This window comes from Siphateles boraxobius, unplaced genomic scaffold, assembly GCF_051911475.1.
Source record: "Siphateles boraxobius isolate OS27281-9 unplaced genomic scaffold, OSU_SipBor_1 19, whole genome shotgun sequence".
NCBI classification, from domain to species: Eukaryota; Metazoa; Chordata; class Actinopteri; order Cypriniformes; family Leuciscidae; genus Siphateles; species Siphateles boraxobius.
In genome coordinates this window covers 34,972,891-34,995,902 of record NW_027508799.1, presented here as the reverse complement: position 1 = coordinate 34,995,902, position 23,012 = coordinate 34,972,891, and the positions used below count along the sequence as shown (strand labels likewise).

General features: G+C 40.9%; 1 protein-coding gene across 3 annotated transcripts in view; it reads right to left on the bottom strand.

The window, feature by feature from the left end:
- The window catches only part of LOC143742339 (HEAT repeat-containing protein 5B-like), a 68,688-nt gene that overhangs the window by 25,462 nt on the left and 20,214 nt on the right, over window positions 1-23,012 (bottom strand). For all 3 annotated transcript variants that reach the window (XM_077235188.1, XM_077235189.1, XM_077235187.1), the window contains exons 15-25: window positions 21,423-21,598; window positions 19,552-19,657; window positions 19,270-19,460; window positions 16,727-16,886; window positions 16,035-16,224; window positions 14,126-14,295; window positions 12,971-13,118; window positions 9,826-10,005; window positions 3,061-3,321; window positions 1,939-2,120; window positions 1,764-1,832 (exon numbers count right to left, since the gene is read on the bottom strand). In XM_077235188.1, the coding sequence (XP_077091303.1) occupies window positions 1,764-1,832; window positions 1,939-2,120; window positions 3,061-3,321; window positions 9,826-10,005; window positions 12,971-13,118; window positions 14,126-14,295; window positions 16,035-16,224; window positions 16,727-16,886; window positions 19,270-19,460; window positions 19,552-19,657; window positions 21,423-21,598 (1,833 nt within the window). The remainder of the gene's footprint in view (window positions 1-1,763; window positions 1,833-1,938; window positions 2,121-3,060; window positions 3,322-9,825; window positions 10,006-12,970; window positions 13,119-14,125; window positions 14,296-16,034; window positions 16,225-16,726; window positions 16,887-19,269; window positions 19,461-19,551; window positions 19,658-21,422; window positions 21,599-23,012) is intronic.

The window sequence follows — 23,012 nt, the reverse complement described above, 5'->3', positions numbered from 1 at the left end:
GGGAGCAGCAGCTCATTTGCATTTAAAGGGAGACACACACGCACACGCAGTTGTAGCTCCGCCCCCTGTGCCGGGAGCAGCAGCTCATTTGCATTTAAAGGGAGACACACACACACACACAGTTGTAAATCTGCCCTCTGTGCCGGGAGCAACAGCTCATTTGAATTTAAAGGGAGACACACATGCACGCTCAGTTGTAGCTCCGCCCCCTGAGCCAGGAGCAGCAGCTCATTTGCATTTAAAGGGACCCACAGAAAAAAGACGCACTTTTGCTCACCCCCCTAAAATGGCAATTTTAACATGCTGTAAAAACTTATCTGTGGGGTATTTTGAGCTAAAACTGCACATACACACTCTGAGGACATCAGAGACTTATTTTACATTAGTAAAAAAGGGTATAATAGGTGCCCTTTAACTAATAATAGATATCTCAATACTTCCCCAGCTGATTTATCACAGTACAATAAGACAATTGTATGGAAGCTTGTAAAATTATGGAATTTTTATCTTGCAATTCCGACTGCATACCTCGCAACTGCGGGGAAAAAACTGTGAGATGAAAAGTCACAATTACCGACTTTTTCCATGGCGGAAATGAGCTTCCAAACATTTGTTTTGTATTAAAGGTTTTCTGAAATGTTACATTTAATGTGTAAATATGCAAATGAGGCATTATCTAATTAAATATGCACTATTTTGCATGCATTACCAAAAAAGAAATCTAATAAAGGCAGGTCCTAGTTTGATTTGGTTGGCATATTAGAGTTAAAGGTTTTTCCAGAGGCTCTTTAATCAGAATCAGAATCTGTAAAGTTTAGTGTGTGTAAAGCTGCTGAAGTGATGTCTGACTCAAACTAAAGAGAGGGATTGAGAATGAAATCTACAGATGCAAATAGATAAAGTGCAATAAAATAAACAGTGTATTTTGTACATTTTCTTTCCATTAGTCTAAAGGAAGACATTATGGAAGCAAAAAAGTCCAAAATCTCAATGTTGACAAGTGCATGAAAAACAATACTTTTGCCTGTAGTGTCTTGACTTAATATGAGATATTCTGACAAATCAGAACCACTCGTTTCCCATCAGCGGAACTGTAATAACAGGTTTACTTATTTATGAGAGCATCAAACATGGTACTAAATTATATTTACGCTGTATGTATAATCCATTTATTCACTTTTTGAGCAAAGACCTGAAAAATAAATTTCCAACTTAAACTGTCGTAAATCTTGGATGCTTTAGAGCACAGACTTAAGTTTGATTTCTTTTCAAAGACGACACTTGGCAGATTATTGCTGAAGTGAAAAAATGTGAACTTTTATAAATGTGCAAAAATACTATTTTAAATTTTTATATGAAATATATTTTTTTGAAAATCATGTTTTACTTTAAAACTGCAAGAAACTCAGAGCCATAAATCTAAACAAGTTGAGTTCAAAATTTGAGGCTGATATCTCAAAAAATGATCTTTCAGTGAGAAGTTGTTCGGCTGCAGTACCGAACGCTTCCACTAGAGGAACTTAATATCTAATTCATTTCCAATGCGTCATTTCTGGCCGCGAGGAGCACAAGTTTGACTATTGTTTTCAGGAGCATTTAACCTATTCAGATGTGTGATCACACAGCGAGTGCCAAAACTTTTACCAAGTTTCGTACCATTCCGATGAAGAAAACATTTCTAAAATGTAACATTTTTAGGTCAAAAAGGACCGAAGAGCACCAGAGGCTTAAGACTGGCATATGTGTGTGTGTGTGAGGTTCACCTGGCAGGCTTTAGCAGTGATGTCTGAAGGTGTGTCTGGGGAAAAGGCTGGTCGGAGCGCAGCACCAACCTGAACACAACATCACAACATCAGGACATGGGTTAGATGAATCCTGGTGCCAGTGATCACCTCAGTCGACATGCAACATTTGAACGGCATCAATGACTGAACTAACGTTGGCCTGATACTGCTCCAGGATCACATGACCAGGGAACTCGGGCTCCGGCACCGCTGCAAACTTCTTGATGATATCCTCGAGCGCCTGGAGTCCTGCCATGCGCAGCTGGTTACTGTGGTCCGTCGCGGCCATGAAGGCCATGCGGATCAGATCACACAAGTGCAGCACGAGGAAGTCCCCTGCGGAAGACACAACACCGAGTCTGTAGGACTGAAATAATCCAACATATTTGAAAATGAAGAAAGACATTTGCTTTTACTGTTTCAACCCCCCTCTTTCAACCCCAAGGGCCACTTGTAATTCCTAAAGACACAGAGGTGATTTTGCTCAAGGGCTGTAGGCCATGATGTTCAGATGCGAGTAAAAACACGAACACACAGGAGAGGCGCTTTATAGTAGAAACTGAAGCTTTGATTCGAACTGAAAGAGAAACTGACACTATTTGTCATGTTTAATACTGTAAAGCTGCTGCTGTAAATCTATCTATTGTATAAAGTGCTGTATGAATAAACGTGACGTGACTGTAGATCTGAATCTCAGAGCTGGAGCAAACATCTCCACATCACTATGATCAGATGCTTTCCGAACTGCTGTTTTCTTATTGTTATTGTGTGTTTATTCTGTTATTGAGAGGAAAGAGCAGCACATGTTTACATATTGATCTAAATGTGGCCGGAGTCAGGATGTTCGCTACAAAATTGCAGGCGGAGTCATGATGTTCACTAACACAATTGTGGGAGGAGTCATGATGTTTGCTAACAGAATTATGGGCGGACTCATGATGTTCACTAACAGAATTGTGGGCGGAGTCAGGATGTTCACTAACACAATTGTGGGAGGAGTCATGATGTTCACTAACAGAATTGTGGGCGGAGTCATGATGTTCACTAACAGAATTGTTGGCGGAGTCATGATGTTCGCTAACAATTGTGGGAGGAGTCAGAATGTTTGTTAACAGAATTGTGGGCGGAGTCAATATGTTCGTTAACAGAATTGTAGGCAGAGTCGTGATGATCGCTAACAGTTTATTAGGCAAAGGTATTTCAAATTTAGTTTTACCCATAAGGAAAGAACGAAAGGAACTTCGCCGTGAGTATACCGAGACCTTAAGACGTTTACCTTCAGGGTTTTTGGTCTTGGCGACCCGTGCGGCTGCCAGGTCAAAGTGGGCCTTGTCTGCATTCTCACACAGATTGATGATCCGGCACAGACAGTCGGCAGCGAACACTCGCGTGACCCAGCGCGGCGCCACGGACGGCTTGGCCTTCTCATCCTGACCCAGAGACGTGAACATGATGTCATCATCCATCTCATCCTTCTTCTCAGAGTCGTCGTCCTCCTCCTTCCGGCGGCTGTGAGACGCTACAGTCCCACCGACCTCTGCAACAACAACACCGCATGAGAGGGGCCGATCGAAGGGTCTAAGAGCTGGGTTAAGAGTGCACTGTTCTTCTCTTTACACAAGCACACTGTAGTCTCTCTTCCTAAGCTGAAGCACTCTGATTATCAGGAAATTTAAAAACTTTTGTGGTGACCTTAGAAATGTCAGTTTTGAAAACCTTATGGGAAGCAGCAAGATGGAACAACAAAATCCTACAGATATAGAACAATGAGCACTGCTTCTGATACTGTATTGCTCACTACCAAAATTGGGTTTTGTACGATATCAGTTAAACGTACCTCAGTATAAATACAGTATCTTAGGCTGGCCACACACTTACAGATTCTAGTCCCCCAGTAGTCAATAATTGTATCCGTTAAAACACCAAAATGACATATTTAAAGGTTTATTTCCCTTAAAAAATCTTGAATGTAACTCGACACCCTTGCCTAATTTAGTATACTCGGTTCTATGAATATGCAAATGAGCCCCGCCTCCACTCACTCACTCAGCTCAGAGATCCACTCGTTGACGACCACACGTTGATCTGATTGGTTACAAGGTCGTTAGTGACGTCAGAAACATCAGCGATTTCAAAGCGTGTTTTTGAGACTGTCTTTGGTTCACTGCAGTTTTAAGGAGAAAATACTCATCAATGCTGTCGACTTATGAATTTACACATGGTTTGTCTTAAAGCATATTAAAAACACCACATAGACACATTGATGTTGTGTTGTTGTTGTATTGTTTGATGAGCCTTTGCCTAAAGACAATTTTCTACCCCTGTGGGGATCGACAATAAAGGTTTGAATTGAAATGAACTCGGCAGCCACAAACATGCCATGAAAGTGGATTATTGAGAAAGATTACCCTATACTTTTTTCTCCTTTTTTAAAAAAACTCACGCAAGGAGAACCAGCTGACGACGTCGATCGTCCTCCATTTGCATTTCTTGTCAGGTCACGTTTGATCACGCGAGTCTCCGTCAAATCTCGTCTCACTGTGGAAATGTTACTACGATCGGCAGGTGTGTGGTTTCACAGACCGTGAAACTGCTCTTATGCCTGTGGTCTCCCACAGTTGTAAAATTGGTTATGATTTGAAAATTGTCTAGTGGCAGAGATAGATTACGGTCGGAAAGATGCGAACTGTGTTTCTGAATGTAAAGATACAGTGTCATTTCAATTCCCATTTAAACAAAGCCATCCAATTCACAATGAAACAAACATACACCAGCAGACACACTGTGAGGAAGGAGAAATCACGCGTTCTGCTGGCAAAAACTTTATCACGCTTTCTTAATTAATCGCAGCCCTAGTCCATGAAGTTGCCTTATATTACTCAGTACTTGCTTGGGTAATTACACTGTAAGTGCATGTGCTACTGGGCAATAAATTACAACCATGATGATGATGATGATGATTATTATTATTAACAATATTTTGTGTGACTCAAGTCGTTTTTTAAGTGATCTGTTGCAGGATGCTTGATTGATAGCAAAATAACACGAAAAATTCAGAAAACCGATATTGATATTTTGATTACCGATATCTTAGAGAGTTTTCAGTTGACCCAGTTTCCCATGTGTTTCTTCAATTCATCGCAGTCACCTGGCCCTTGTTAATTAACTCATTATGAGATGAATATGACAGTGGAAACGAGATATAACACAGCATAGTTGGAAATGTTCAGATGCTGGCATTCTTAGTTCTTAGTCTTGAAATCCTGAAGATCTGGATACGTCCAGTGACTGCGGTGAATAGTGCTGCTGGCAACAAGGGAAAGACCTTGTGACAGCCTGGAGAGACAGCTGACAGGAGGAAAGAGACCCCAATGGGGCTGGTAAGGGTTAGCTACCCTTGTCGGCAGTATCCAGCTCTGTGTTTACAGGATGCTGGAGACACCCGCCCAAGGCTTCTGAAAAATTAAAGAGGAAAATACCCCTAGAGTCTGCGAGAGCAGGGGCGGAAGATGACTCAATGGTGGACAACATGGTTAACGACTTTGGAATGGAAATGGATATGAGTATGGAGAGTACTTCACAAAAGACTAGTTCAGGTTCAGCAGTTAGCAAAGCCATTGAACTCCAAGCTTGTGTCTGTGGCTGGAGCAAGGCGACAACGGTCAGGGGGTTGAAGATTCATCAAGGGAAAATGAAATGCTTGAGGGAGAAGGGACAAGGGCCTCGCATTGATCAGTACTTCTTACGGAGTCAGTCAAGTCAGTCGAATGAAATCCAGCGACAGGAAGCAAACCACAGTTCGCAGGATATCAGCACCCCTGTCATAGAGGAGATGAGGGTTTGCACAGTTAGTGATGAACACATTGATTCTTGTGAACCCGGTCAGACTAACCAGCATAAGAGAGAAAAGAACCTCAACGGGCATAGGCCTGGAGTTAGATGGCCAAGGGCTTGTGAGAAAACTGCATGGGACACGGTAAACACAGATCTATGCTTTGCATTGGAAAGATTAACTGGTACAGTTGAAAAGAAGCTGGATAAATTTGGGGACATAATTTACGCATATGGAAGTGAGAGGTTTGGTGTGGAAAAAAGGAAGGAAAAAGTACAAACTACTCCTGGATTGTCTAGACAGCAGCAGAAAATTGAAGGGTTAGTTAGAGAAAGGAGACAGCTGAGGAAGCAATGGAAAAGAGCGGAACAAAGTCAGAAGGAGGGACTCAATCTCTTACAAAGGGCCATAAAAGATAAGCTTGCAACATTACGCAGAGCTGAGCGCCTACGGAAACGCAACAAAAAGAAGGAACGTGCGAGGGCTAATTTCTATAAAGATCCATTCAAATTCATAAAGAAGTTATTCACCAGTGAGAAGAATGGCACTTTAAAAGCATCTAGGGTTGAGCTAGAGAGATATTTGGAGGAAACGCATACAGATGCAAAAAGGCATGAGCCTATGTCAATTCCGTCAGACATCCCACCTGTCAATCCACCAGAATACCAAATGGAGGTCTGTGCACCTAAGTGGAAAGAGATAGAGCAGGTTGTGAGAAAGGCAAGGGCTTCATCATCTCCAGGGCCTAATGGAGTTCCGTACAGAGTGTACAAGAGTGCTTCAGGAGTTCTACGAATTCTGTGGAAATTGATAAAAGTGGCTTGGGAAAAGCAGGTTGTACCTAGAGCATGGCGCCGAGCAGGGGGAGTCTTTATGCCCAAAGAAAAAGATGCTACAAGCATCAGTCAGTTTCGCCCTATTTCACTATTAAACGTCGAAGGCAAAATTTTCTTCAGCATTATTGCTCAGAGATTGTCAACCTACCTATTAAAGAATGGCTTCATTGACACTTCAGTTCAAAAAGTGGGCATTCCAGGATTCTCAGGATGCTTAGAACATATCAGTGTTATCTGGCAACGAATACAATCAGCTAAAAAGGAGAGGAAGGAGCTCCACGTGACATTCCTGGATTTGCCTAATGCATATGGTTCAGTGCCACATGAGCTTCTTTGGGCATCATTTGATTTTTTCAAGGTAGTAGATAAAATATTCTTCATTAATGGTGAGGCAATACCAACAGTTTCTCAGAAGCCAGTGAAGAGTCTAGGGAGATGGTACGATGGGGATCTAAAGGACACAGTTCGAGTGGGAGAAGTTAGACGACAAGCAGTGGAAGGGTTGAAGAGCATAAACAGCTGTGCTCTACCAGGCAAACTAAAACTCTGGTGCTTTCAGTTTGGTCTACTGCCAAGGTTGCTGTGGCCACTGACTGTGTACGAGGTTTCTTTGACAACAGTGGATAAGCTGGAAGCGTTAATAAGTTCATACATCAGGAAATGGTTCGGAGTTCCACGCTGCCTCAGCAGAGTGGGACTTTATAGTAAAGGAGTACTGCAGCTGCCAGTCTCTGCTTTAACCAAGGAGTTTAAGTGTGCTAAGGTCAGACTGGAAATGACTTTAGCAGAGTCACGCGACAAATGTGTAAGGGAAGCAGCCCCTGTGGTAAAAACTGGTAGAAAGTGGTCAGCAAAGAAATCTGTAGTAGAGGCAAAGGCTGACCTTCAAATTGGGGATATCGTGGGACAGGTACAGCATGGAAGAGGGGGTTTTGGGCTCAGTTTAGCTCCTCCTAAATGGCACAAGGCAGGCCCAGCTCAAAGGAGGAAGCTGGTAGTCAACGAGGTGCGAAAGCAGGAGGAGAGGATGAGGTGTATAAAGGCCATTTCCCAGGCCAAGCAGGGAGAGTGGATGAGATGGGAGAGTGTGGAACAACGAAAAATGGGCTGGCAAGACCTTTGGTCAATGGAAGAGAGTAGGATCAGTTTCCTTATTAGGTCAACATATGATGTTCTCCCATCACCGCAGAACCTAAACCTCTGGGTAGGAGAGGATCCCTCTTGTCCTTTGTGTTCATCACCTGCCACATTAAGGCACATTTTGACAGGATGTAAGGTGGCTCTTAGCCAAGGACGGTTTACTTGGCGCCATGACCAAGTATTGCGATGTTTGGCTTTAGCATTGGAAGGCAAGCGTAGTATGACCAATAAGTTGCCGCCTGTTCTAGCAAAACATTACACGCAGAAGACAATATTCCTCCGCCCAGGCGAGCAACCACCAAGAAAAGGTGCTAACACCAATTCTCGCCCAGGACAACTGGAAGCTGCTAGGGACTGGAAGATGCTGGCTGATCTTGATCAACGGCTTATTTTTCCACCTGAGATTGCCACCACTAACCTACGACCAGATATTGTTTTGTGGTCTGGATCAGCACGCATTGTTCAACTGATAGAGTTAACAGTGCCATGGGAGGATGCGGTAGATGAGGCATATGAGAGGAAGAAATTGCGGTATGCTCATCTGGCCACTGAAGCAGAACAGCGAGGATGGAGAGTCCAGGTTTATCCAGTGGAAGTGGGTTGTCGAGGTTTTGTGGCACACTCTGCAACCCGGTTCCTCAGAGACGTCGGATTCAGTGGTCAAGAGTTGCGTCGCACAGTAAAGAACTTATCTGAAGCAGCAGAAAGGAGCAGCAACTGGCTGTGGTTGAGACGGAAAGATTCTAGCTGGCTGAGTACAGGCCGCCATGCTACGATTTCGTAGAATTCTTGAAAACTTGAAGGGTGTTGGTTTATTTGTATAGGTTGTATAGTATTTACAGTCATTACATTCCTGTGTATATTGCGTGAATGACGGGATGTTGGGCAGATATTGTGTTTTGCGGTAGGTGGTATGCCATACGGAACCGTTGCCACTGAAACTGCATATTAACGCACCAGTGGGGCTCGACAGCCTTAGTCAAACGGGTTGGCGCGTATGGTTGGGTTGCGGAGAGATCGTGGTTAGGTCTCAGCAGCACTGTTGGTTTATTTGTAGAGGTTGTATAGTATTTACAGTCATTACGTTCTTGTGTATATTGCGTGAATGACGGGTGGTTGGGCAGATATTGTGTTTTGCGGTAGGTGGTATGCCATACGGAACCGTTGCCACTGAAACTGCATATTAACGCACCAGTGGGGCTCGACAGCCTTAGTCAAACGGGTTGGCGCGTATGGTTGGGTTGCGGAGAGATTGTGAGATTGTGGTTAGGTCTCAGCAGCAAGAGGGAAGTAGAGGTCAGTAAGCTGGGCTGAGTTGAGTGGGGGACGGAGTGGGGTGACTCTGGGACGCCAGAGTCACTGTCGAGCCCTCTTGAGGTGTCGTGGGCTATTCAAGGAACCCTGAGGACGGAAGGTGCCCACTTGAAGACCCTAGAGATGTTCCCTACTCCGCTCAATCCAGAGGGTTGTTATGGGGGGACCGCACTGTGGTTGCAGCCGTTGTGTGTGCTGACGCGCAAATACACTATTAACACCAGACAGAAGGAGATTCACGTCACCAGATGGAAAGAAGCGTAAATGGATGGAGAGGGATAGGTTACTGTAAAGCTACGTCTTAGTTGGTGCTTATCTTGGCGAAAGCCGAGTACAAATCAGCATGAAGTTTTAACATCTACTCTCGTGTAATGGAAATCAAAATAAAAGCTGCTTCTGACTCTAATCGGCCAAACAGAAAAAATGATCGGCTAATGTCGAACTCTATAGTAATTGAACGGAACAGAATCAACACTAAACTGACTTGAGATGAATAATGACATATTAATTCCCATATTTATTTATCCATCAACCAGAAGCCAGTATTAGCTTTCCTCCACTGGTCATAGGCTTGCAGCTGCCATGTTACAGCTAATGCTGTGAGATTTTATGTTTGTTTATCTTAAACATAAAATAACCTGATCCTGTTTGATCAAGGCATGCGACTGTTCTGACTTGTCCAATATTCAGCATCCAATATTCATCTTGCAATCCTGTCTATTCATATTTTGCATTTGAAAGCTTGAGAAGTCCCAAATGAAGTCTGGATGAAAGCATCCTCATGGAAACTGGCAGAGTTCCCATATTTCCGACATGCTCTTGTTATCCTACGCTGCAGAATCATAGAGGAATGCAATATTAACATGCGTAACCTGTAATGGTTTACTTCACCCAGTCAGTGTGTGTGTGTGTGTGTCACCTGTAGTCGCTGCCAGCACATCTTTGCAGAGTTTGAGCCAGTGAGGAAGTTTCCCCACAGCCAGAGACGAGAGCATGTGACCCAATGTGTCGTGAATGTCCGAGCACAACTTCCGATCCGTCTCCCGGTCCAGCATCCCGAACAGAACCCCTTCCAGCCCAGTCTCCGTGATGTTCAGATCTGGAAGAACAATGACAATGTCAAATACTCAGTATATTCAATATGTAAGAGATAGTGTACATCCAAACGGTCATTCTCAGAATGAACCCGACAGGGTGATCAGGATCAGGCCTTCATCAGCCTGAGGGGGTTTATTCTGAGATAACACACACACACCTGAAGGGGGTTAATTCTGAGATCACACACACACACACACACCTGAAGGGGGTTTATTCTGAGATCACACACACACACACACACCTGAAGGGGGTTTATTCTGAGATAACACACACACACACCTGAAGGGGGTTTATTCTGAGATAACACACACACACAAACACCTGAAGGGGGTTTATTCTGAGATCACACACACACACACACACACACACCTGAGGGGGTTTATTCTGAGATCTCACACACACACACACACACCTGAAGGGGGTTTATTCTGAGATCACACACACACACACCTGAGGGGGTTTATTCTGAGATCTCACACACACACACACACACACACACACACACACACACACACCTGAAGGGGGTTTATTCTGAGATAACACACACACACACACACACACACACACACACGAAGGGGGTTTATTCTGAGATCACACACACACACACACACACACCTGAGGGGGTTTATTCTGAGATCTCACACACACACCCCTGAAAGGGGTTTATTCTGAGATAACACACACACACACGAAGAGGGTTTATTCTGAGATCACACACACACACGAAGGGGGTTTATTCTGAGATCACACACACACACACACACCTGAAGGGGGTTTATTCTGAGATAACAACCGACTGGATGTACATTATCTGTTTTTTACACGGATTATTGCCACCTAAGTAAATAATTAGACACGAAATATTGATTGAGTCTAAATGTGTTAGCTCTTTAAACGCAAAGCGTCCGCGGAGAGAGCAGTTTCAGCGGCGAGATAAAACTAGACGGACATTTAAGAGATACGGTATACAGTCATAACACTTATTACAGCATTTCACCACATAAATAATTAGATAAGTGATATTGATTTCAGATTAAACTGTTTTAAAATTGTAACTAACTGTTCAATTTCTGTATTTCCTACCTGTTAGACAGTAAGGGCACAGGTAAATATTTATTTTATACTATTGTACTATTGAGACAATAACAAGTTTGCAGTAATGCAAAGATGTCACAATTTAATTTTGTAAAAAATATTATTTTAATTTGAAAACACTGTTCATTTAGTTGTTGTTGCTAGTTTGAGTTGAGAAACACACATTTCAGCATTTTCACTAATCTGTGTGTGCATTTTCCTCGAGAACCAAGCAAGCCGACTCATGAAACCATTTGTTTATTATATCGCAATCGCAATATTGACCTCAATAATCGCAATGTGACATTTTCCCCAACTCGTGCAGCCCTAATATTATTCGATCTGACTGCACTGACACTAAACTTGAACTGAAATAATCTGGATAATGACACAAGCTTCTTTACTGCAGATTTAAAATTTGTCTCGTAGATTAAGTTTGCATCATTAATTCTGTTATTTTCCTCCGACTTTATGACTGTGAAGCTGGTCTGTATTGTATAATGTGTTTCTGACAAGATGCGATGCAATAAGATTTCAGTGACAAGCAGTTTGTCTGTCCAAACCAGATGTGACACGACTATGAGACCAATTCAATAAGTCAGAGTCTCTCTGCAAGCGCACTGCACTCGCAACCAAATCAATCATAAATCACAGCCAATCAGAAGTGTGTGTGGGCGGAGCCTCTCTGCAGGCGCACTGCACTCGCAACCAAATCAATCATAAATCACAGCCAATTAGAAGTGTGTGTGGGCGGAGCCTCTCTGCAGGCGCACTGCACTCGCAACCAAATCAATCATAAATCACAGCCAATCAGAAGTGTGTGTGGGCGGAGCCTCTCTGCAGGCGCACTGCACTCGCAACCAAATCAATCATAAATCACAGCCAATCAGAAGTGTGTGTGGGCGGAGCCTCTCTGCAGGCGCACTGCACTCGCAACCAAATCAATCATAAATCACAGCCAATTAGAAGTGTGTGTGGGCGGAGCCTCTCTGCAGGCGCACTACACTCGCAACCAAATCAATCATAAATCACAGCCAATCAGAAGTGTGTGTGGGCGGAGCCTCTCTGCAGGCGCACTGCACTCGCAACCAAATCAATCATAAATCACAGCCAATCAGAAGTGTGTGTGGGCGGAGCCTCTCTGCATGCGCACTGCACTCGCAACCAAATCAATCATAAATCACAGCCAATCAGAAGAGTGTGTGGGCGGAGTCCCTGAAATTCAAAATTATTACATAATTTTAACATTGTTAAAAATACATACTGAGTGACAAACAATCCTTGTCATAGAATACACTTGTTTGTTCACAGTTCTCTTTCTTTTAATTTATTTTGAAGATCTGAGGTGAATGATCCAAAGACCTTTCAGTATGGTTATAAAGGTCACATATTCAAACTCGCATTAGATGCTTTTAACATTAAATAAAGCACATAAACAGTACCTGAGATAATTATACTTTGTATGTTGTTGTTCCAGCTGCGACGTCACAGAAATACAAACCGTTTCTAAAAAAGAATCTATTGACACTCGTAGCGTATCGACTGATTAACATGGAAAATATGCTTTTTATTGCATTGCAGAGCTATATAAAGGTGACTTGAGTTGACCAGGTAAAATGATAGATGACCAGATAAAACCAGTTAAATGTGCCTAACAGGTGACGAGTTCTTCACATGACAATAGAGAGGTTGGGATGAATTTGGTCTCAAAATGATTAACATATGCAAGCACAATTATCCATGAACTTGATAAATGTTGCAGATATGTATTACTATCCACAAGCAAAAGCCTTTCAACTTCCGCATGCGAAATTCGGAGTTAAATGAATGTGCAGCAATTTGTACAAATAGAGACATAGTTGTAAATACAAAACCTCGATTACGTTACGCACTGATGGTGGAGATGTCTTTGGCGTCCCCAGCCCTCTTGGCGAGACTCATGGCGTATTCACACACCTCAGGAGCCTCTCGCTGAGCCAGCTGACGGAGACACGCCACAGCGGCCCGGCGTAACAGCAGGTGAGAGCTGCACAGATGCACCTGCACACACACACACACACACACACACACACACACACACACACACACGTCACTCACCGCCACTGAACTATGGACTGTGCAAAAATCATATGTGCTCTCCATACACTCATATTTAAATACACATTTAAAGGATTAGTTCACTTCAGAATTAAAACTTCCTGATAATTTACTCTCCTCCACGTCCTCCATGTTCATGTCTTTCGCTCTTCAGTGGAAAAGAAATGAATGTTTTTGAGGAAAACACTCCAGGATTTTCTCCATATAGTGACTTCAATGGAGTCCAACGGGTCGAAGGTCCAAATGTGAGTTTCAGTGCAGCTTCAAAGTCTCGACACGATCCAGCCGAGGAATAAGAGTCTGATCTAGACAAACCAGCGACATTTATAACTAAATAAACATTTATATACTTTTAACCACAAATGCTGGTCTTGCATTAGCTTTGCGATGCGTAATCAGGTTGAAAGCTCAAGCGTGACGTAGGAGGAAGAACAGACCCAGTGTTTACAAAGCGAACCTGCAAAGACCAAGTCAAACGCCATTTACAAAATAAATAAATAAATAAAAGGTAAAACAATGATGTCGGACAATTTTGAAGTTGGAGGAGAAAATGGCCTGATTACGAAATGTGTGTCGCATCACAGCTAGAGCAAGACAAGCATTTGTGGTTAAAAGTATATAAATGTTTATTTAGTTATAAATGTGCGCTGGTTTGTCTAGATCAGACTCTTATTCCTCGGCTGGATCGTGTCGAGACTTTGAAGCTGCACTGAAACTCACATCTGGACCTTCGAGCCGTTGGACTCCATTGAAGTCACTATATGGAGAAAATCCTGGAGTGTTTTCCTCAGAATTATTTTCGACTGAAGAGCGAAAGACGTGAACATCTTGGATGACGTGGAGGAGAGTAAATTATCAGGAAGTTTAATTGTGAAGTGAACTCCTCCTTTAATATAATGATTAGTGTAGATGAGTGTAAAAGTGGAGGTGTATGGTATAAGCGGTGTTACACAGAGGCAGGGCACGAGGCTGGACAGGTTGACGTGTCGCGGCGCGAACATATGAAGCTGCTGGAGACACGAGATGGCCGCCGCCTGCACCAGAGAGTCCGAGTGATCCTGCATGATGGCACAGCCCACCAGACACGACGAGCGGATCGTCGACACACTGCTGCCGTTACCTGGGGAATAACCAGAGTCAGGAACAAGCAAACTCTTCTCAGCGCTGCCAGGGCTAGAGGTGCATACATGCGATTCACTCGCTGGCCCAATCATTTGTGAATTATCTTTTAGTAGATTTAACAACACATCTAATGTGCACATCTCCTGTTCATTCATTTGCATGCATTTTTAAGCCTGATTTGTTTAAAAATTCAAGCAAAAAAAAAAGTAAAGAGACGCAAGTAAAAACACGAACACACTGGAGAGCCGCTTTATAGTAGAAACTGAAGCTGTTAATCTAACTGAAAGAGACACTGACACTGTTTGTCATGTTTAATACTGTAAAGCTGCTGCTGTAAATCTATCTATTGTATAAAGTGCTGTATGAATAAACGTGACGTGACTGTAGATCTGAATCTCAGAGCTGGAGCAAACATCTCCACATCACTATGATCAGATGCTTTCTGAACTTCTGTTTTCTTATTGTTATTGTGTGTTTATTCTGTTATTGAGAGGAAAGAGCAGCTCATATTTCATATTCATCTAGATGTGGGCGGAGTCAGGATGTTCGCTACAGAATTGTGGGTGGAGTCATGGTTAACTACAGAATTGTGGGCGTAGTCACAATGTCCACTACAGAATTGTGGGTGGAGTCACGATGTTCACTATAGAATTGTGGGCGTAGTCACAATGTCCACTACAGAATTGTGGGTGGAGTCACGATGTTCACTATAGAATTGTGGGCGGAGTCGTGATGTTTGCAAACAGAATTGTGGGCAGAGTCAAAATGTTCACAACAGAATTGTGGGTGGAGTCATGGTTAACTACAGAATTGTGGGAGGAGTCACGATGTTCACTACAGAATTGTGGGTGGAGACACGATGTTCACTACAGAATTGTGGGTGGAGTCATGATGTTCCCTACAGAATTGTGGGTGGAGACACGATGTTCACTACAGAATTGTGGGTGGAGACACGATGTTCGCTACAGAATTGTGGGTGGAGTCACGATGTTCACTACAGAATTGTGGGTGGAGACACGATGTTCACTACAGAATTGTGGGTGGAGACACGATGTTCGCTACAGAATTGTGGGTGGAGTCACGATGTTCACTACAGAATTGTGGGTGGAGACACGATGTTCGCTACAGAATTGTGGGTGGAGACACGATGTTCACTACAGAATTGTGGGTGGAGACACGATGTTCACTACAGAATTGTGGGTGGAGACACGATGTTCGCTACAGAATTGTGGGTGGAGACACGATGTTCACTACAGAATTGTGGGTGGAGAGACGATGTTCACTACAGAATTGTGGGTGGAGTCACAATGTTCACTACAGAATTGTGGGAGGAGTCATGATGTTCCCTACAGAATTGTGGGTGGAGTCACGATGTTCACTACAGAATTGTGGGTGGAGTCACGATGTTCACTACAGAATTGTGGGTGGAGTCACGATGTTCACTACAGAATTGTGGGAGGAGTCATGAAGCTTGCTAACAGAATAGTGGGCGGAGTCGTGATGTTTGCAAACAGAATTGTGGGCGGAGTCACAATGTTCAACACAGAATTGTGGGCGGAGTCATGATGTTCCCTACATAATTGTGGGCAGAGTCATGATGTTCTCTTACACAAAATCGCTGTATGCATTTCAAAAGTATTTTTTACCTCTAAGACAAAGAACGAAAAAGGACTTTGCCGTGAATGTATTGAAGAAACTCTGACATGTTTCAAGCACAAATGCTATAAGAGTGTGTACCCTGTAGTTCTGGGCCGACAGTGGTGATGAGAGCCCCGAGACACCGGCCCAGACACTGATGCACCTCTGTGTGTGAGGGCGGGACCGTGAGCAGCAGCGTCAGCACCAGAGACAGCGTGGGCTCCACATAGCCCCGGTACATCGGCCCGCTGGAGTCCACGATCAGAGCCAGAGAGTGCAGCGCCCACGTCTGAAACACCAGAGCAACTCATCAGCAGGTTAGGGTCATCAGCAGAGGGACTTCGACTATTACAATACTGCGTTACTCCCTTAAAAAGTAACTAATTTGTTACCGCTCAAAACAAACCTTTCAGCTGCTGTTATTCTGGATATCAGAAGAATAGATGCAGGAGAACAAAGTTTAACACATACTACACCAATAAAAACAAAAACAAATCTTTTTTGCTTATTGAAGGTTTGCATAATATTCTGATTCTGTATTCAACAGATTTTATTCATTTTGAGGAATATTTAATATTTTTTTGTGCAAGTGGGATGAGTAAATGCTCACATTTAGTCTAGAACTACAATATCATGTTTACACGCAGCACACACACACACACAAACACAACGCTTCTGCACTTCAATTTGTCATGATGACAGGAGAGCTGTCAGTCAATAAATGGGAAAACACTGCTCATTTTGAGCCGCACTAAACCAGCAGCAGAAACTCCTGCTGTCGCGACGCTCACCTGGACCTCGTGGCACGTGGCGTCTTGAGCTAAGGCTAGCAGGATGCTAACGCTAGTCTTCAGGTGCTGGCCCGACCCGATGCCGCCCACGTAACGGTGCAGGCATCCTAACGCCAGAGAGTGACCTGTCCTGGACACCACGTCACGCGCAGACTTCAGCCTGTGTAGAGGAGCAGACAGAATAACACAAACATGAGGAAACAGCAACAAACAAACAAACAAATGTATGGAACAGCAGAAATACAGCGGTGACCCCGGTTCAGTGTTGTACCTGAACACGTTCATTGAATGATAGTTCATAAACTCGTTCATATTTTGGGTGATCGTGCTGTATTACTGCCTGATGAACGTTACTGTGAACTCCTTCATTCTGGTGTCTGTGAACGGCAGCTCTCAGTTTAACTTCGTTCAATAGAGTGCCAGATTTCTATAGAGCCTTCAGGCGAAAACCCGGATAAAACACACCGTAAACAGGCCTTAATATGTAGCGGATAAACACCAATCTGGCAACACCAGCACCAGCGTCGCACCGCCGCATGCGTCAGCAAAACTAAAAGCAGCAAGGAGGAATCGTATGATCATTTAAACCAGTTTTATGACAAGGTCGGTGAGAAATGGAAAAATCTTACATTTCTGTGCAAACTTTGCCCGCCGATAAAATAATTGCTGTCTGTGGTTCTATATGGGCTGTGGCAATAATTTTGAAAAATAATAGCTCGCAGCAACATATGGAAAAAAAGAACTATGAACTAGTTCAAAATTTTTAAGTATAAACTATGAACTGAAATAGTTCATTTTAAAATTTGTGAACTGAACTTTTAACTAGTTCATGTAGAAAGTGAACTTTCCCAACACTGCCCTGTTCCCTCTGTAAACAAAGCCACTGCGCTTATAAACATCATAATGAAGATGAAAAATTAACAAAAGATATAACAAAAAAATAACTACAGTAGGGAATCACCAAGAACCAATCTGATTTATTACATTTAGTGTAAGTGGTGATCTATAGTGGATAAATATAAATAATTTATAATTTAAATTATAAATTCATAATTTATAATGTACATAAAAGAAAGATTAAAAAAATGTGTATATATATATATATATATATATATATATAAATGTTTATATTTACAACATATAATACAGTTAAGCAACATCACACGACTAGCTTTTTTCCTGAATACCATCACGATTGAAAATGTGGCACTGATTTCAAACGACAATTCAATGAAAAAGTACTTAAAATTAAATCACTTACATATATAAGCAATATTGAAAAATATTTGTTTCGTTTCAGCAGCGAAAATAGTTCCATCAAAGATCACAGCAGAACCATATCACATCTCACAGCAACACTCATCCGTGTTTTAATCAACCGATTCGTTCAAAACAGTGAATAATTCAGTAAGTCAAATATTCAATTCATAAACAACTGCCTTACTCTTGAATGAACGAATGAACCGTTTAAAAAAATCGTTTGAATGAATGACTCACTCATTAAGGCGGTCACCTGCCGCCACCTACTGGTGGTTTAGTTTCATGTTTAAATCATTCTTTCCAGCATTTCTAATTTATTTAATTTTTTTTAGCAATCTCATAACATTATTTAATGCAGTTGTAATTTGTCAGCGTAAATGATTTGATTGGTAACAGCCAATCAGTGTCTTATTCTAACTGAATTTATTGATCAAATTTAAGAATTTGAAATAAAAGATGACACACACGTTTAATAAGATTAGGGGATAAAAACCTTTACCTCCTCGAGATAAATATCACAAATAAGCAAATTTACACATGTAAAAGCTGATAGAATACTAAATGGGAATATTGCTTCAGAATAAATTATATTTACAACACAAAGATCCTATTTTTTGAACCACCAATTTACTTGTCCGAAGGAACAAAAGCCCAGTGCTCGCGTTCATTTAAATCATAGCCTTCTGAAGTTTAATAATCGTTATTATCACTATTCCTGTTTTTTTCATCCCCAAATTTAAAATCTCTTGAAATGATAATTAAGACTTTTCTTTTACCATTTCAGATATTGAAGAGTTTTTATGACCTTAAATTGGATCAAACTAAATTCAAGACTTTTTAAGGAGCCTGTATCAATTTGAATTGGACCAGCAACTCAAGAAACGTTGTATTGCGCGGTGACATTTTTTTCAAGGAAAAAACGCTGAAAACTCTGGTGCTTTTCGCAAAAATGACCGAAATTTATTTTTATTTCGATGAAATGAATGTACTATGTTTTTTATTTCATATTTTGTATTTTAGGGGATTTAATGGTACTAAATTATATTTACGCTGTATTTATAATCCATTTATTCACTTTCTGAGCATAGACCTAAACATTTTTTATTTCCAACTTAAACTGTCGTAATTCTAAAGCACGGACTTAAGTTTGTTCACTCTTCAAAGATGACACTTCTGAAGTGAAAAAAAGTTTTAAAAAGTGAACTTAACAAAAAACGTAAAATTCTGTAACTTTGTTTTATGAAGAATGATCAAAAAAATATATATTTTTTTGGTGTGCATACTTGTCGAAGCTGTGCTGTGCCATGCGGGCGATGAAGGACGCTTCTCCGACGACTTGTGCCATGCGTCCCAGAGCCTCGCCCGCGGCGCAGCGCAGGATTGGGTTTGGGTTGTCCAGCGCACCCATCACCAGCGCCAGAGCCGACTTACGCACCTCTTCTGGACCCAGACTGCTCTTGTTCTCAGCCAGACCCTGCACAAACACACAAAAGCCCATCAACAATAATGATCACTACTCTTAAACAACTCTACTGTAGGTTTATGAACATCAACACTTCTGAAACCTTGAGAGCGCTCAACACTGCAGTGAATATGTTTAACTGGACGGCCTGTTGACGGACTCCTTTAGCTTGTTTAATGCATTCGGCAAAGTGATCCAGCATTTGCAACCTGGAATAAAAAACAGGACATGAAATAAATCCCAAGCAATGCTGTGAAATGAGAGGAACGGTAATGCTACGATCTCATCCAACCAAAACATTGTATCTTTATTGTAGCAACAAAATCACAGCCTAGCAGAACATACGCTACTGTTCAAAAGTATGGAACAAGTTAAATTGGTTTCATGTTTTTAAAAGAGTCTCTTCTGCTCATCAAGGCTATTTATTTATTTGATCAAAAATACAGTAAATCAGTGAAATATTATTATTATGTAAATCATCTGTTTTCTATGTGAATATATAGTAAAGTGTAATTTATTCCTGTGATCAAAGCTGAATTTTCAGCATCATTACTCCAGTCTTCAGTGTCACATGATCCTTCAGAAATCACTATAATATGATGATCTGATGCTCAAGAAACATTTATGATTATTAACTTCATATTTTTCTGAGAATGATATTTTTTTGGGTTCTTTGATGAATAAAGTTCAAAAGAACAGCATTTATTTAAAATCAAATCTTTTGTAACATTATAAATGTCTTTACTGTCACTTTTGATCAATTTAATGTGTCCTTGATTAATAGTATTAATTTATGTAAAGAAATATTCTTACTGACCACAAACTTTTGAATGGTAGTGTGTCTGATCTTTAATATACAGCTGGACTTACAGTATTTATAGACTTATATAATATTCACGTTACCCAAAATGTCACATGAAATACAGAAAGAAAGAGAAGATAAAAATGTTGTTGCACAACACTATGTCATATGACAAAAATAAAGAAATTTGGCGCTATTACTTTGAAGATTTTAATTGCATGTAATTATGCGTCATTTACTGTTATTACTATAGTAAGTACATGAAACATATGTAACCGACACTGTAAAATAAAGTTGTGATAAAGCATAACTAAGTATTTAGTGTACTTTTGTGTGCTAAATTGGAACAACTTGTATATAACTATACTTTAAGTATATGCCTGTGTCGGGACTAATTGCATGCTTGATTAGTGATATTAAAGTGTACTTTATTTGTGTTACAAGTACATTACAAATTCATTACGAGTGTCTTAAAAACATACAAGCATATGTATTTTATTTGAGTAAAAAGTATATTCTCAGTAATACCTTTGGCTTATTCCAAATACTACAAATTGCACTTTGTCTTCAAGAACAAATGCACATTAATAAACAAATACTTAGATTATACAATTACTTAGCTATACTTTGTACAATATATTATTGTATACTATAATGTATTTTGAAAGTATACTTTCCATGCATTGTTACCAAGGTCATTTCAGCACACAGTTAAAAAATACCTAAAACATATTTAATGGGTTTCAATGGGGACTTTTTTTGTCCTTAAGGTTCTGAGAGGAACTATTTTGTGTTACTATTGTACATTTTTTAAAAGGAAATGGGGGTGAAATAGTAAAATTTCAATAAAAATACACACCTGTGCCAAAATGTATGCAGTTGGCAATTTGATAAATATTTTTTAAAAAACACTGAAAAACACAGAAATGTCCATAAGGTCGCACAAGGGTTAACCCTCAACCAAACCCTAATCCTTCCCAAACCCTATAGTAAGAACACGTATAGTTGCTTTATATTGCTCAGTACTTAAATATAGAATTACACTGTAACAGTGACACCTTAAAATAAAAGTGTAACCGCACACTTCAAGTTAACTAATCATTAACAAACTTGAAGTATACTGAATGAACTTGTCCCCCAGGGTACAGTATGAGCACAGTGAATGAACGCACCTGTGTTTGAAGGAGACATGAGGAAACACGACCCCGAACAGGGCGACGGAGGCGTCGATCACGGACACGCCGAGCGGCAGCGGGCCGGGCACGGCCTCGCCCACAGGAACACGCAGGTATATGGAGGACGGGTCGTGTTCCAGCGCACCGCTGCCCGACGCACTGTTCGGCTGAAGCTGAGGGACACACACACACACCAGGCATTTACAAAACAGTGGAGGACCCGCTTAAAGTGGAAGTGCGCTCGAGAGCCAAAAACGGCATACACCAAAAAATATTCACTTATAAAGCCAGAACCTGTACGCCAGAACCTGCGCAAAATTCCCTTTATACTTTATTTATAGAGCACTTTCAACACCACAAGTGGAACCAAAGTGCTGTACACAAAAAGATAAAATAAAAACCAACACATAAAAACAAATGTAAATATATGACAGTACAAAGCATTTTCAAATGAAATACACCCAATGTAGGAGAAGATTTAACAGAGGAAGGTCACGCAGAAAATGCCCGATCACCTTCACATTTTAAACTGATCATTTGAGCGCAGAGATCCACTGGATCAACAGAGACTGATTATTTATAATTATTTATTTATTTATAATCCCCAGTCAGTGGAAGATTGTTCACAAGCGTCATTTTCCCGAATTAACCATATATGAGCTTACAACGCCTAGTTTTACTATGCATATACTCATCTGCATATCATTTGCATATGCATATTCATTCACATGATACCATGTTTATATGGATGTGTCACATACATTGAGAAAAATCATTTAGTAGCCGATCGTTGCCTTGTTTTTGAATAAATAAATAAAATAGTATAACATTTCAGAGAAAGTTTTTCTCAATCTTTTCCACTGGCCAAACAGTATTTTTAATTGCTTTATATTTTTTAATGGAAAAATATAGGCCTTATTGTACATTATTGATCATTATTTGTGTAAACCACGAGTTCTGCTATTATCATGCATTAAAACAAACATTAAAACACAGCATGCCACAGAAAAAGTGTTCAAAAGCATCGCATCCACTACAAATATTATTTATTAGAATATAAAAAATGTTGTAACTTCTCTGTAATGATTTCATGAAGTTTAAGTGCTTAAATCCATTAATGAGAACAGCATATTTAATCTAAATGTGTATATCAGATGTAAAACAGAGTTTCAATTATTTTCTGTATTTAAACTGTTTAAACTGTTATAGTGACATGCACTGTATTTATGATTAGGACTCATAATGAATATTTAAGTGGTTTTCCTTCATCATGTTCGTACGCAGGATCAGAGTTACTTTCTCCCGTCAAGGTAAATCGCATTTAATGCGTGGGAAGTGGCGTGCGACTCTTTCAGGGCCGGTTTTGAGTAAAGTGAGTTTTTTCTTAAAAAAAGCTAAATAATCTGCCACATGGGGTAAGAAAAATAATCTTAATTCAAACAGAAACAAGATTATTTTTCTTACCCCATTATCAGATAATTTAGCTTGTTTTAAGCAAAAACTCACTACATTTTTATTTCTTTCCCCAGAAAACAAGACTTATGTCATTTTACTCATCTAGTAAATGCATCTTGATTTAAGAGTTGT